The sequence below is a fragment of the Pogona vitticeps genome, chromosome 2, assembly GCF_051106095.1.
Source record: "Pogona vitticeps strain Pit_001003342236 chromosome 2, PviZW2.1, whole genome shotgun sequence".
In the NCBI taxonomy this organism is placed as follows: Eukaryota; Metazoa; Chordata; class Lepidosauria; order Squamata; family Agamidae; genus Pogona; species Pogona vitticeps.
The window spans coordinates 262740964-262752846 of NC_135784.1; the positions used below are offsets into that span (position 1 = coordinate 262740964).

Here is an 11883-nt window from a genome sequence, read left to right on the forward strand (position 1 = left end):
CTAAGTATCCTTTGACAATGCTGCTCCCCACTACCCATGCAAAAGAATGTCAAAACATTGTGCATACGCACACACATGGAAATAGTTGAGACTGCATATTTTCTCCCCGGCAATATACCTCAATCTCCCCCCTTCTTCTCTATTTCTCATTTTTTTCTGAGTGTGACTTTTCCTCTTTGTACCCACTTTTTCAGTGTTCCCTTTGTTTCCCTACTTCTGTTAACATCTCTTTCCCTCATTTCCTTTATTTTGTCTCTTTCTGTTCCTCATGAATGCCTACAAGCAAATGTGACAGAAAGTAGCAGACAGAGACTGAGAAGGAGAAAACACAGAAACACAAATGGAGTGGGATATGCTTCTAGTATTTTATGACCAGGCACCTCAGCCAATATCTGTTTGTAGCCGTAACACTTTCTTAAACATGTGGACCTACAATAGTATCATAATGTACAACCTATTTTCTAACCAGGAAATGTTCAGCAAAATAGGAACAGTTATTTGTACTTGATCAATGCCCGTAGTTATTTACATACCTGTCTTGTATATGATACTGCATATTCAAGTCATTAATAACAAATGGATTCCTGAGTTCTGCATAGGCAACTGCTTTGTCCAATGGAAACCCTACATAAAATACATTCAGGAATATTATTTCACAACCACTGTATTTAACCAGATTTTACATGGCAAGGAATGGATATGTATTAGTGTTCTCAGAACTGACCAATGCTAAAGAGGTTTTACAGATCGCTTTTAATTTTGTTTATCTAAAAACATGCTTTTACTCAGATTTCTTAAGTCTGACCTGTCCTCTTTGGGAAACTGCATTTTCTGCATTTACTTATACCCAAATGAATAACTAGTTCATCCAAATTACTGGACTACCAAATATTACAATACCACAATTAATACATAAATCAGTATTTTGTCATTTGCCATTACAAACTTTTTGAACTAATGGGGAAATTATGGGTTACATAATGAGGCTGCAATCCTAAACACATTCAGTGGTAAGTTATAGTAACATATTTATGTATTGTCAAATCAGTTCTAACATATGGCAAACTGAGGTTTTCAAAGTGAAATGTAAGAAGTGGTTTACCAGTCCCTCCTTCTGGTGGTGGTCTGGTATTATGCAGTCATCCCAAGGCTGCAGGGGTGGCAGGACATGTAACACAATAAGCTACAGATGTTCCATGTGATCTCAGTTGGCTTTTCTCTTCGGAGGCACACTGGGGATTTCAACGCTCACCTTTTCTGTTCTTTTAGTATAATTGTATACTACATCCTTACCAGTAAGCATGGTCACATATTGCCATCTCATATAAATAAACAAGGACTGTTACAAAAGAAAGCTATGGGTTGTTGACGGATGATGTTTTCTTGGTTTTTTTTCTGTATTGCAATATAAAGTAAACTGATACTGATCTGTATCACTGTAATAGGTTTCTGTGCTTAGAATCCAAATACTTTTGAATGTATAAATGACTACTGTATTTTTCCATATATAAGATGCCCCCATGTATAAGACATCTCCCCTTTTCTAACCCAAAATTCTGTGCTTAGAATCCAAATTCTTTTGTATGTATAAACTACTGTATTTTTCCATGTATAAAATGCTCCCATGTATAAGACACCCCCCCACTTTTCTAATCCAAAATTAAGAAATCTAAGTGGGGCTTAGCACGTGTAGGGGGGAAGGGATCAAAGCACTGCAGGATTGCTTTGATCCCTGCTTTCTCCCTTCTTGCTAAGCCCCGCAGGGCTTAGCAAAAGGAGGGGGAAAGGGATCAAAACCATCCTGTGACTGCACAATCATTTTGATCCCTTTCCCCCTTATACATTCAAGGGATTGCTTTGATCCTTTCCCCCCTCCTTTTGCTAACCCCCATGGGACTTAGCATGCAGAGGGGAAAGCAGGGATCAAAGCAATCCTGCAGCGCTTTGATCCCTGCTTTCCATTTGCTAAGGCTTAGCCAGTGGAGGGGAAAGCAGAGATCAAAGCCCTGTAGGATCACTTTGATGCCTGCTTTCCCCTCCACTTGTTTTTTTCTCTCCTCAGCTTGCTTCCGTGTATAAGACAACTCTCAATTTTTAGTCTAAAGATTTTAGAGAAAAGCATAGTCTTACACACAGAAAAATTATATATATATGAAAGCTTTTACATAGTTGTGAATAAAAATCCATCACCTTTCGAATGAAAAGAAATGAGACAGTCGCATAAAGGCCAGTTTTCCACAGGTTCGTTCAAAATGACATCCTCTTCAAATATTACTACGGTAATATATTTAAACATGGAAAGACGTTCAAGAATTTCATTCATTGGTTTTGATTTGGATTTTTTTGCCATAGAACATATTCCAACTACGATCTGTCTTTCTGGTGGCTAATAATAGTGATAGATAAAATATAAAAGGTTAGTAAAGATTAACAATGACATATTTGAAAAAATGTTTTTACATGTTTTTCACTGCTCAGAATCCTTTTGGTGAATTTGTGTAAAGAAAATTTCATTAACTCTTGGCAGCACATTTTCTGTGCCTTTTTAATGTGATTCCAGCTTCATTCCTGAGTGCATACTCAGCTGCATAATTGGGAGAATGCTCTGGAACAAACCATCAGCTCACAAACAAGTAGTAATTTGTCACCAAGACTTAGCAGGATTTTCCTTACATAAGCATAAATCTGGCCATGTAAAAATTGTTGTGTTTCATGCAAATATTAAACAGATTGGCTTTCTCATATGCTTATAATACTTATGAAATGGAAAGTGCAACCTAAAGTTAATGTTTTATTTTCTATGAAAGGAACAATCTAAAGAAAAGATTAAAAATTTAAAAGCATCAATTTGCTTTAAAGCTCTATGTGAATAATAAGGATTTAGATGCAGGAACAAACAGCAATATAGAGATTTCAAAGGGTAGTAAATACTTGATGATTTTTTAAAAATGAAAACAAAAAGTGATCAACTACGTTGCATTGACATCCCTCCTATGAACAAAACAATGTATATTCAAAACTATAATTTCAAATTTGAAATAGCTTTCTCTATGGATTAAATGTGGAATATGAGGGTACAATATGAGGGTACATATTTTTGCTGTTTCATTTATTTCAGAGGCACTTAGGATACATGTAGCCTTAAGCAGGATGGTAACAATAGTTGCTGGATTGTGTTCTTCACAGTCTTGATTTAAGATGTCACTTGAAGCACATATATATGCAATCATATAAAAAAAGATTGTTTTTCCCAGCAAATATTACCCTAAAACCTTCATTTTCTATCCTGATTATGAATAATCTGATTTAATTCAAAACAACAAACTAGAATTTGCTATCAGATATATTTTATTTTAACTATCAACATTAGAATTTTAAGATACTACTTTCAGCAGAGGTTCAAAATCTCCTAACTGTGGTACTAATAATGCACAAAACATACAGTACATACAGAATCATACTCCTCATCTTCATCTTCTTGATCATAGAAAGCTTCAAATCCTGCAGATCTTGCTTGATCCAAAAGTTCTTCTCCATCTTCACCACCCACAAAAAACCTGGGAACATCACTTTCTGTTGCACTGACAGACATGATTATATATCCAAAAGTGATCTATGTAGAAACTGTAGTCACTCTGAGAACCGAGACATTGTACATAATTCCCAAGGGCTAGAGTAATAAAAATCTTTGCAGTTTGGCTCTGCTTACACAGTTGCTTGTTGCTCTGATAGTCAGCTGCCAAGTGCAGTTTAATTGATATCATCTGTCCATTGTTTTCAGTCCTCACATTTGCAAAAAAGAACCCTGGAGAATACCATTTCCCTGAGATACTGTGACGATTTCCACCCTAAAAAAAGAGAAAGAAGCTGAATGAACTCTATTAATTTTCTTATTAAAAATTAAACCTATTATAAAATATTACAAAGCACTGCATGGGAGAATGTGTACACAAGTGGAAAAGCCATTTAGCAGGCTGAACAGCAACCACATACTAATTCTGAGAAATATATATATAAAAAAAACCAAGTATCATTGGGGGATTGCAAGTAAAGGGGGAAAGCCATGCAGGAAGGTGTTTAGTGTTTTGTTTTGTTTTACATGGCCAAAATGAAATATCTACATTCATCAGTAAAATTAAACTGGCAACACCGTGTCAGGTATTTCAAGATACCTAGCCTGTTCCAACATTTATTAATAAAATCAATATTCCAGGTTATCTAGCACTTTCTAATAATTACTGATAAAATTATGCAATTATAAAGAGAAAGGTCAAAATCTGGTTTTAAAAGGTAATCTGGCACTTGCATGTCCTGAAATATCAGGTTTTACCTAGCAAGCCTAGTTTCACTCTCCTAAGGGATTCCCTCTGTACTATAGCCACATCCTGCTTATGTAAATACCTTGCATTGTTATGTTATAGCAACATTAATTCCCTGGGCAACTCAGTAGTTTGTAGTAGAAGTTCTATTCTAGGACACCTCTTCTTAAAATTTCAGAATAGGGTGGAAGTAACATAAGATATGCTTGTTTAGTATGCCATAAGTATTGCAGAGGCATGAAACATATTCTAGGACTTTGCCAACTGATAAAAACACAATAAAATAGATATAAAGAATACTTTTTTTTTAAAAAAAGGAAAGAACACAAGAAGTCAAAATACTTTGAGAAAGAGAGAGCAAACCTTAAAGCAGAACCTAATCCCCAAGAGAAGCTATTGCCCTTCAGAGGCAGACACATATTTCTACACAATGACTACATAAACTAAGAATGCTAAATGTTTCAGGCATGAACATAGTCATTACTATAGAACAACTGGCTCTGACAGCTCTTTGGTTGAATTATTTATAGATAAAGAAAGGTAACAGCGCTTTCTAGAGAACACTGATGAATGTTCTCATGTACGCAATGCTGAATATTTTTAAAAGGCAACTTTAAAGGTTCTGTGCATGTTCTTAACCTTACACAAAACAGTGGTATAGTTTTTCATTCAAGTCAAACATTTTGTAGATCAGGGCTTTACAGCACAATCCCTATTCATATTTCTTTGAAAGTCAGTCCCACTAGGCTCAGTGGAGATTATTCCTGGAGTGAATTGCAATTAAAAACTGCTGCTTACACTCTATTTTGCTTTCATCTTTTTAATAGTTCTTGCTCACACAGAAGCAAATTCACGCTTAAGTAATTTAATCACAGTAAGTTTAAAAAAGAACACTACTTACTTTTAAAATTATGGATTTTATTTGCCATTTTAAACATTAATTCATTGTCACATGCAATAATTACACAATTAATGGGTCGGAGACCACAAAATAAAGATTGATTGACTGATTGAATAATTACACAAACATTTTACAGACACTGAAACACTTGCAAGGTTGAGCTGAGGAACATCTTGATACGCTATGCCATACAGAGTACACTGTACATTGACAAACTGAATCCCTAATTTCTGCCCAACTCACTGAGCTATCCAGCCAGCAAAACATACATACACGCAATCACATTCCAATTATCTTCACAACTGCAAATTCAATTTTCCATAGCCTAAGGGGAGAGCCAAACTAGGGACAAATCACATTAGTGGGTCACACATACAATTCAAATTAGCTTTTCAACAGGCACACACACACACAAAAATAAAGTAGCACTATCATGTTGTGGCACAAAATACTAGAAGAAAGAGGACTGTGGCTTTTTGTATCAAACAGTATGCCACTTTAATGACACACCTTTTACAGCAGTAACATCCAAATATATTTTTAACACCCAGAACACATACTGTTTTAAATTTAAGCACTTTCTCTATAAAATGAGGATATCTGAGGACATGAAATCATGTTTAATTACCCATCCTGTATTCCAGATAATACCATAATATTCCAAGCTTAATAACTTTAGAAATAAATGACTAGGCAGTTCTCCAGTTGCACATTTTACAAAAAAGGACCATACAATAAAAGATCTGGTGTTCTGGGCCTTGGACAGAGTTCCTGGGAACTATGAAAGGTCTTTACTAAAAAGGGAAATTGACTGGATCCTGAAATTGAACACCCTAGTACCTCATGGGTTAAACCAATGGTTCTTAACCTTTGTTACTTGGATGCTTTTGAACTGCAACTCCCAGTTACCCCAGTCAGGACAGCTGGTGGTGAAGGCTTCTGGGAGTTGCAGTCCAAAACTCCTGAGTAACCCAAGGTTAAGAACCAGTGGGTTAAACAAAGAAATAGACTTTCTCCCTTTATTATGATAATACTGCTGGGCTGGTTATCTCACCACCCTGTACAGCTGTGTACAAATGCCTCCTCTCCTAATGCCTGCACTTTTGTACTCTTTCAATTAGTTTTGGAGCTGATATAGACCAAAGAAAGGTACAGAGAATATAAAGCAGCTCAGTGTGTTTGATATTTTATCATGCCTAATGAGCTTAGTATACAGTAAATGCATGTATTTATATATAGTTGAGAGTCCCAAGCCAGAGTGTGAGTGTGAGTGTGAGTGCGAGTGTGAGAGTGTGTGTGTGTGTGTGTGTGTGTGTGTGTGTGTGTGTTAAAAAGAAAATGTGAATGATTCAATATCTAATGTGTGGTTTAGTATTACACTCAGCTCCTGAAGAAGGCTTTGCCGAAACGCATTGAGACAGAGCTTTTTAATGACTCAATACAGAATAAATAACTTGTTCTACTTTCTACATCCTGATACTTTGTCTCTCATTTATAATTTAGACTTATACATTTCAGACCTTGATATCACACTGATGCATTTAGAGGCCATTTCTAGACAGAATTATTTAAGGAGATACAATAATCACTCATCTAATAAATAATATGGAAAAATTTATGTTAGATTATACCTTTTCACATATTATTTTCTTACCTATAGCTAAAGAGAAAAGCTGGACTGTAGAAACAAAAAGCAGCAATACAGCATATTTTCCAAATTCCTGATAGATGCAAGTGAAGCATTATCTTCAGTCAGTTCTAGCACTGGGCATAATCTGTTCACTTCTTTTATGAAAGAAACATCCAATTAAGTTTATGTCAACATCAAGTAGAAATCAGTAAAACCAGATTATAGGAAACCACAGTTTAAGACCCAAAGACAGCATAATATTTTAAAGTGAAGGATACAATCTTAGAAACATTTGTTTGGGAGTAAATCCCATTGTGAAGTATCCTGAGTATTACTGTTCTAATAAACATAATGGAAAACTTGGGTTTGGGGTTATTGGGTAGAATCCATTTTCAAACACTGAACCTGGTTTCCCTTAAAATCAACAAACATCAATTCATAACTAAGTTGTCTCAGTGACTTAAGTGGGGCCAAATGTTTCCTCTAAATTATGCATGCACACAGAGCTCCAGTGCTGCTGTGCAGTGACAGCTGGTGTTGATGCCCATTTACCTCTGGGTTTCGGATGAAACTCCGCCCCCTGTACACACACAGGGCAAGCCCTGTGCAGTGGGTATGAAAATTAACATTGGTGGGGCCTATGTTCAACTGTCTTACTCTGGATCCAAGCCACTGTACACTGACATTGGTTGTAAAAATTGTAACTTGAACATCTGAGTACTGTGTTTTAATAAGGATCTCTTCACATTTGTTTGGAAGAGCAGGCCACTCAGTGTAGCGGAACTGTTATGTGAAACACTCTTTCCTGATTTCAGGCATGATCTACCAATTTTTATTTTAAGATACAAGTTCTCTGTTTTTACAAGTATAACTCATATAGTCCAGTCTACTAGCTATGTTCTAAATAATGAAAAATTGACCTAGATCCAACTGATACTCCAAACCAGAGTAGACATACTGAATCAACTACAGCAGGGGTCCCCAACCTGCGGTCCACAGCCCTACCGGCCCGTGGCTGCACCAGGCTACTGAGGCAGATCTGCCACCACATGCATGCCCCCATGTATGCATGGACACCACTCCCACCCATGCATGGACACATGCATGCTCTGCCCATGGATGCACATATGCACATGTGCCTCCTCACGTACACACATGGATGCACGCCATGCCCATGGATGCACGGATGCATGCATGCTCCGCCCATGCATGCATGGATGCACGCCCCACCCATGTACACAGGGACACCCCACCCCCACACACATGGACACACACACACACCGCCCGCCCACCCCTGTTGAACTGGTTTACGGCTCAAAAAAGTTTGGGGACCACTGAACTACAGGATGGTGAATCAACACTTACGTAAATCAACTGATAACCTATATGAGTATAAACTAGATGGATGAAGTATATAATAAATGCAAATAAGCCAGAAAAGTTTTGGGGGCCACAGATTGCACCATATTTCTTGTTTGTTTTCAGGATGGAAGGCTAGAGGGAAATCATCCTTTTGGCTTCTCGCCATACTGGAATTGAGTTAAGACTAAAACTATGGGAAGACTCAATGACTTTCTAGGCCCCTTCCAATTACAATATTCTATTATTCTATGGTGACTTCATTTGACTCTGCACTCTCTCTACATCCACCACCATTAACTTCCATGCTGCTCCAAAGGGCCCTCTAGAACAGCACCAGTGGAACTCTGCTAAGCACAAATATGAGTGGAACCCATTAAACATTATAAACCACAACAAATACAAATGAATTACAGCCCAATCTATTGAAAAAATAGTTTCAATGAGTTAAACAGAATTTACTGCACATACACATATGGCTAAGAATAGAGAAGCATTTTTGCAAGCGTCATGCAGATAATTGGTTCTCTCGTTCTCAAATTATATGCTAAAATTAAGACCATCTACAAAGACATATCAATTTGCATGAAATTGGAAACCACAAAGTAAGTATTTGTGGGTAGCTAATCAAGAGAAGAAAGAAAAATTATTCATCCTAGCATACATCCAAGATTAATCTCCTTTTAAATATGTCCTCTACTGATATTCATCTTAGCTGCATTTTTATAAGTGCTCCACAACTATCACATCACTTTCATTCCTTAACATCATTGCTATCTGCAATTTTTAAAAATTAAACAACATTAAAATACTGCATATTCCACCAAAAACTACAATCCTGCCAAGGCATTCACAAATCACATACCAGTTTAAATAGGAAAGTTTTGACCTGCTGAAGGACAATGAGGGCCAACCTAGCTTTGTGGAATAGGGAACTGCGTAGACTGGAAACAGTGACAGAAAAACCCTTTGCTTGAGTCACCACCAAGTCACTGAGAGAAGGGCCTGTCCTGGAGACTTCAAGTGCCGCAGTAGATTATGGTATGTTAAATAGCTTGGACTCAAGCCATATGGGGCTTTGTAGATCAGAATCAGCACTCTGAACTGGGAGCAGACTGGGAGCCAGCAAAGTTGTTGTAACAAAGGAATTATATGATCCCTGTAACTGGCTCCATTCAGCAGTTTGGATACAGCATTTTAAATGATTTTCTTCAAAGGCAGCCCCACATAAAGCATACTTTGATAATTTAAATGAGATATAAGGCATGAGTCATCATAGCCAAGTCATATAATACTAGGAATAGGTGCAGCTAGCGCACAAACTTTAACTATGCAAATGCACTCCTAGTCAACACTAAAACTGGGACAAAACATGGGGTAGAATCCTGGAGTACACCCAAACTGTTAACCTGAGTTTTCAGGGGGAGCAATAACTTTATTAAACATAGATTGAATCTTTATTCCATGATCTACTTTACAACTGATAAATGGCACTTTGGTCTTGCTAGAATTAAGATTCAGTTTGTCCACCCTCATCCAGTTTGTTACAGATAACAGCCACTGAATCTGTTTTGCAAAGAGTCTGTGGGGAGGAGAGGGGAGCTATGCAACATCCTGATATCCCTGCCCTTCTACACATTTTTAGGCACACCACTCTTTTGTAAAACAAAGCATTTTCTTCCTGGTGGACTAGTAATTGCAATCCAGGGTTTCTGTTATAGCAATAGAGAGAAGTATATCCAGGAAGGCAGAAAGAATTGTGTCACAGGATATTGGGGAAATGCATCAATGCAACAGATCACTGAAACGCAAACACAGTCTTCCTTTGTAAGTCTGATTGCACATTCATGTATCATAACAAGAGTAACGTTTAGGGATGGACAGGATGAACATTTCAGTACTTTTTCATTTCAGGTTCTTTCGGGGTGCCTCTTTAATTTTCGAATTTTTGGTGCACTTATTCTTTTGTTTTACATGAAAATGAAAGCCTCTATTGCATTCCCCCTTGCGCTTTCTAGCACCCCAAAGCCTTAAAGAACCCTAACTACTGTATCTTTCTGTGTATAAGATGACTTTTGTCTAATATTGTTAGACTAAAAATTGAGAGTTGTTTTATACATGGAAGTAAGGAGAGGAAAGGGATCAAAGCGCTGCTGGATCAAAGGGAAAGGGATCAAAGCGCTGCAGAAAGGGGAAAGCAGGGATCAGAGAGATCATGTGGCACTTTGGTCTCTGCTTTCCCCCTCCATTTTCTTCACAAGAAAGTGGAGGGGGAAAGCAGGGATCAAAGTTCTTTGATCCCTGCCTTTCCCCTCCACTTTCTTCACAAGTGCTAAGTGGGCATAGCAGAAAGGGGAAATCAGGGATCAAAGCAATCCTGCAGTGCTTTGATCCCCGCTTTCCAACATTGCTTGCTAAGTCACACTTAGATTTCTTAATTTTTGGTTAGAAAAGTGGGGGAGTGGTGTCTTATACATGGAAAATATGGTACTCCAAAAAAGCAGAGTCAAAGCAACAGAGAACCAATCTTCTCCAAAAGCACAAGTTAAAGGGGGAAAAATCATCAGACCTAAACAGACACCAATACTACAGCAATATGAGTTCAGTGTCAATCATCCAGAGCAACAGATCCTATAAACTTGAATAACATAATTTCAAAAAAATGAAGAAAAAAAAGACAAGGGAGCAGCTAGGCAGGTAGACACTAGAGCTTGCTGGCACACAGAAACACCAACTCAATAAAGTAACCACTACCAACACGACACCAAGGAGAACAAGAGAGAAATGCCTACGCTGTGCTCAAACAATAATAACTATCTTCACAGTCCAGTAGAATACTAGCAAAATCACAAAATCCACCACAAAGAATCAAACAGCTCCCTCTAAAAGCCCATTAAAAGCAGTCCCCCCCAAAAACCCCACTAAAATGAACACCTTTAAGAGAATAAATACATATAATTAACCAAATAATTTTTAAAACTACATGGAAAAGACACACATGGGAAAAAAACAGCAAAATAAAAACACACATAGACCCTCCTTTGAAAATTTTTAAAAAGAAAGAAAAAAAATCAAGCAAGCAAATAAAAGGGGGAAATACAGTTAAAACCCAAACTAACTAGAATGTGGGGATATTTCTCTGTGCTCCACCTTCCTTTTCTTTTCTTCCTTGAGTCCAGCAGACTTCAGCAACTAGGCGAGGCACAAAAATAATCCAAGAAAAGAGGACCAACCAACAAAGAAACAAACCAACTCCAGAGGGAGGAAATTTTTTTGAAATAAACAAGGGAAAAAAAGAATCCAAAAACATTCTCCCAAAAGGCACAAGCAGGTTTAAGATAGCAATACATGCACATCAAGCAACAGATGTGCCATATTATCGCTCTCTCTCCTGATTTGAACTCCCAGAATTCTCCATCCCATAGAACCGCATCTACAGAACCTTAAAGTTGGAGGCTGCATGGCTGTTTTGTTCTTTCTTCATGTTGTTAATGTACCAAAAAAGGAAGCTACTGCTATGCTTCCCAGGAGTCATAGTCTCATAGGTCCCAGTACAGGTAGGTAAAATATAGGTTTCTGTAGGTATCAGTCTGCAGGCAGAAACATCCAGAATTATGTTTGGAGAATATTTTTGGAGAACTTTTGGAAGCAAAAACAAAAATAAAAACAAACAA

At 37.4% G+C, this 11883-nt stretch overlaps 1 protein-coding gene across 19 annotated transcripts in view; it reads right to left on the bottom strand.

Moving 5' to 3' along the window:
- Positions 1-11883, bottom strand: part of PPIP5K2 (diphosphoinositol pentakisphosphate kinase 2) — a 91337-nt gene that overhangs the window by 75878 nt on the left and 3576 nt on the right. For 17 of the 19 annotated variants that reach the window (XM_020794388.3, XM_020794398.3, XM_078386266.1 and 14 more), the window contains exons 2-4: positions 3452-3848; positions 2191-2386; positions 534-624 (exon numbers count right to left, since the gene is read on the bottom strand). In XM_020794388.3, the coding sequence (XP_020650047.1) occupies positions 534-624; positions 2191-2386; positions 3452-3592 (428 nt within the window). In that variant the 5' untranslated portion in view covers positions 3593-3848. Of the gene's footprint in view, positions 1-533; positions 625-2190; positions 2387-3451; positions 3849-6874; positions 7008-11883 lie in introns of those variants that run through there. The other 2 variants (XM_078386267.1, XM_078386262.1) reach the window with 1 other exon arrangement.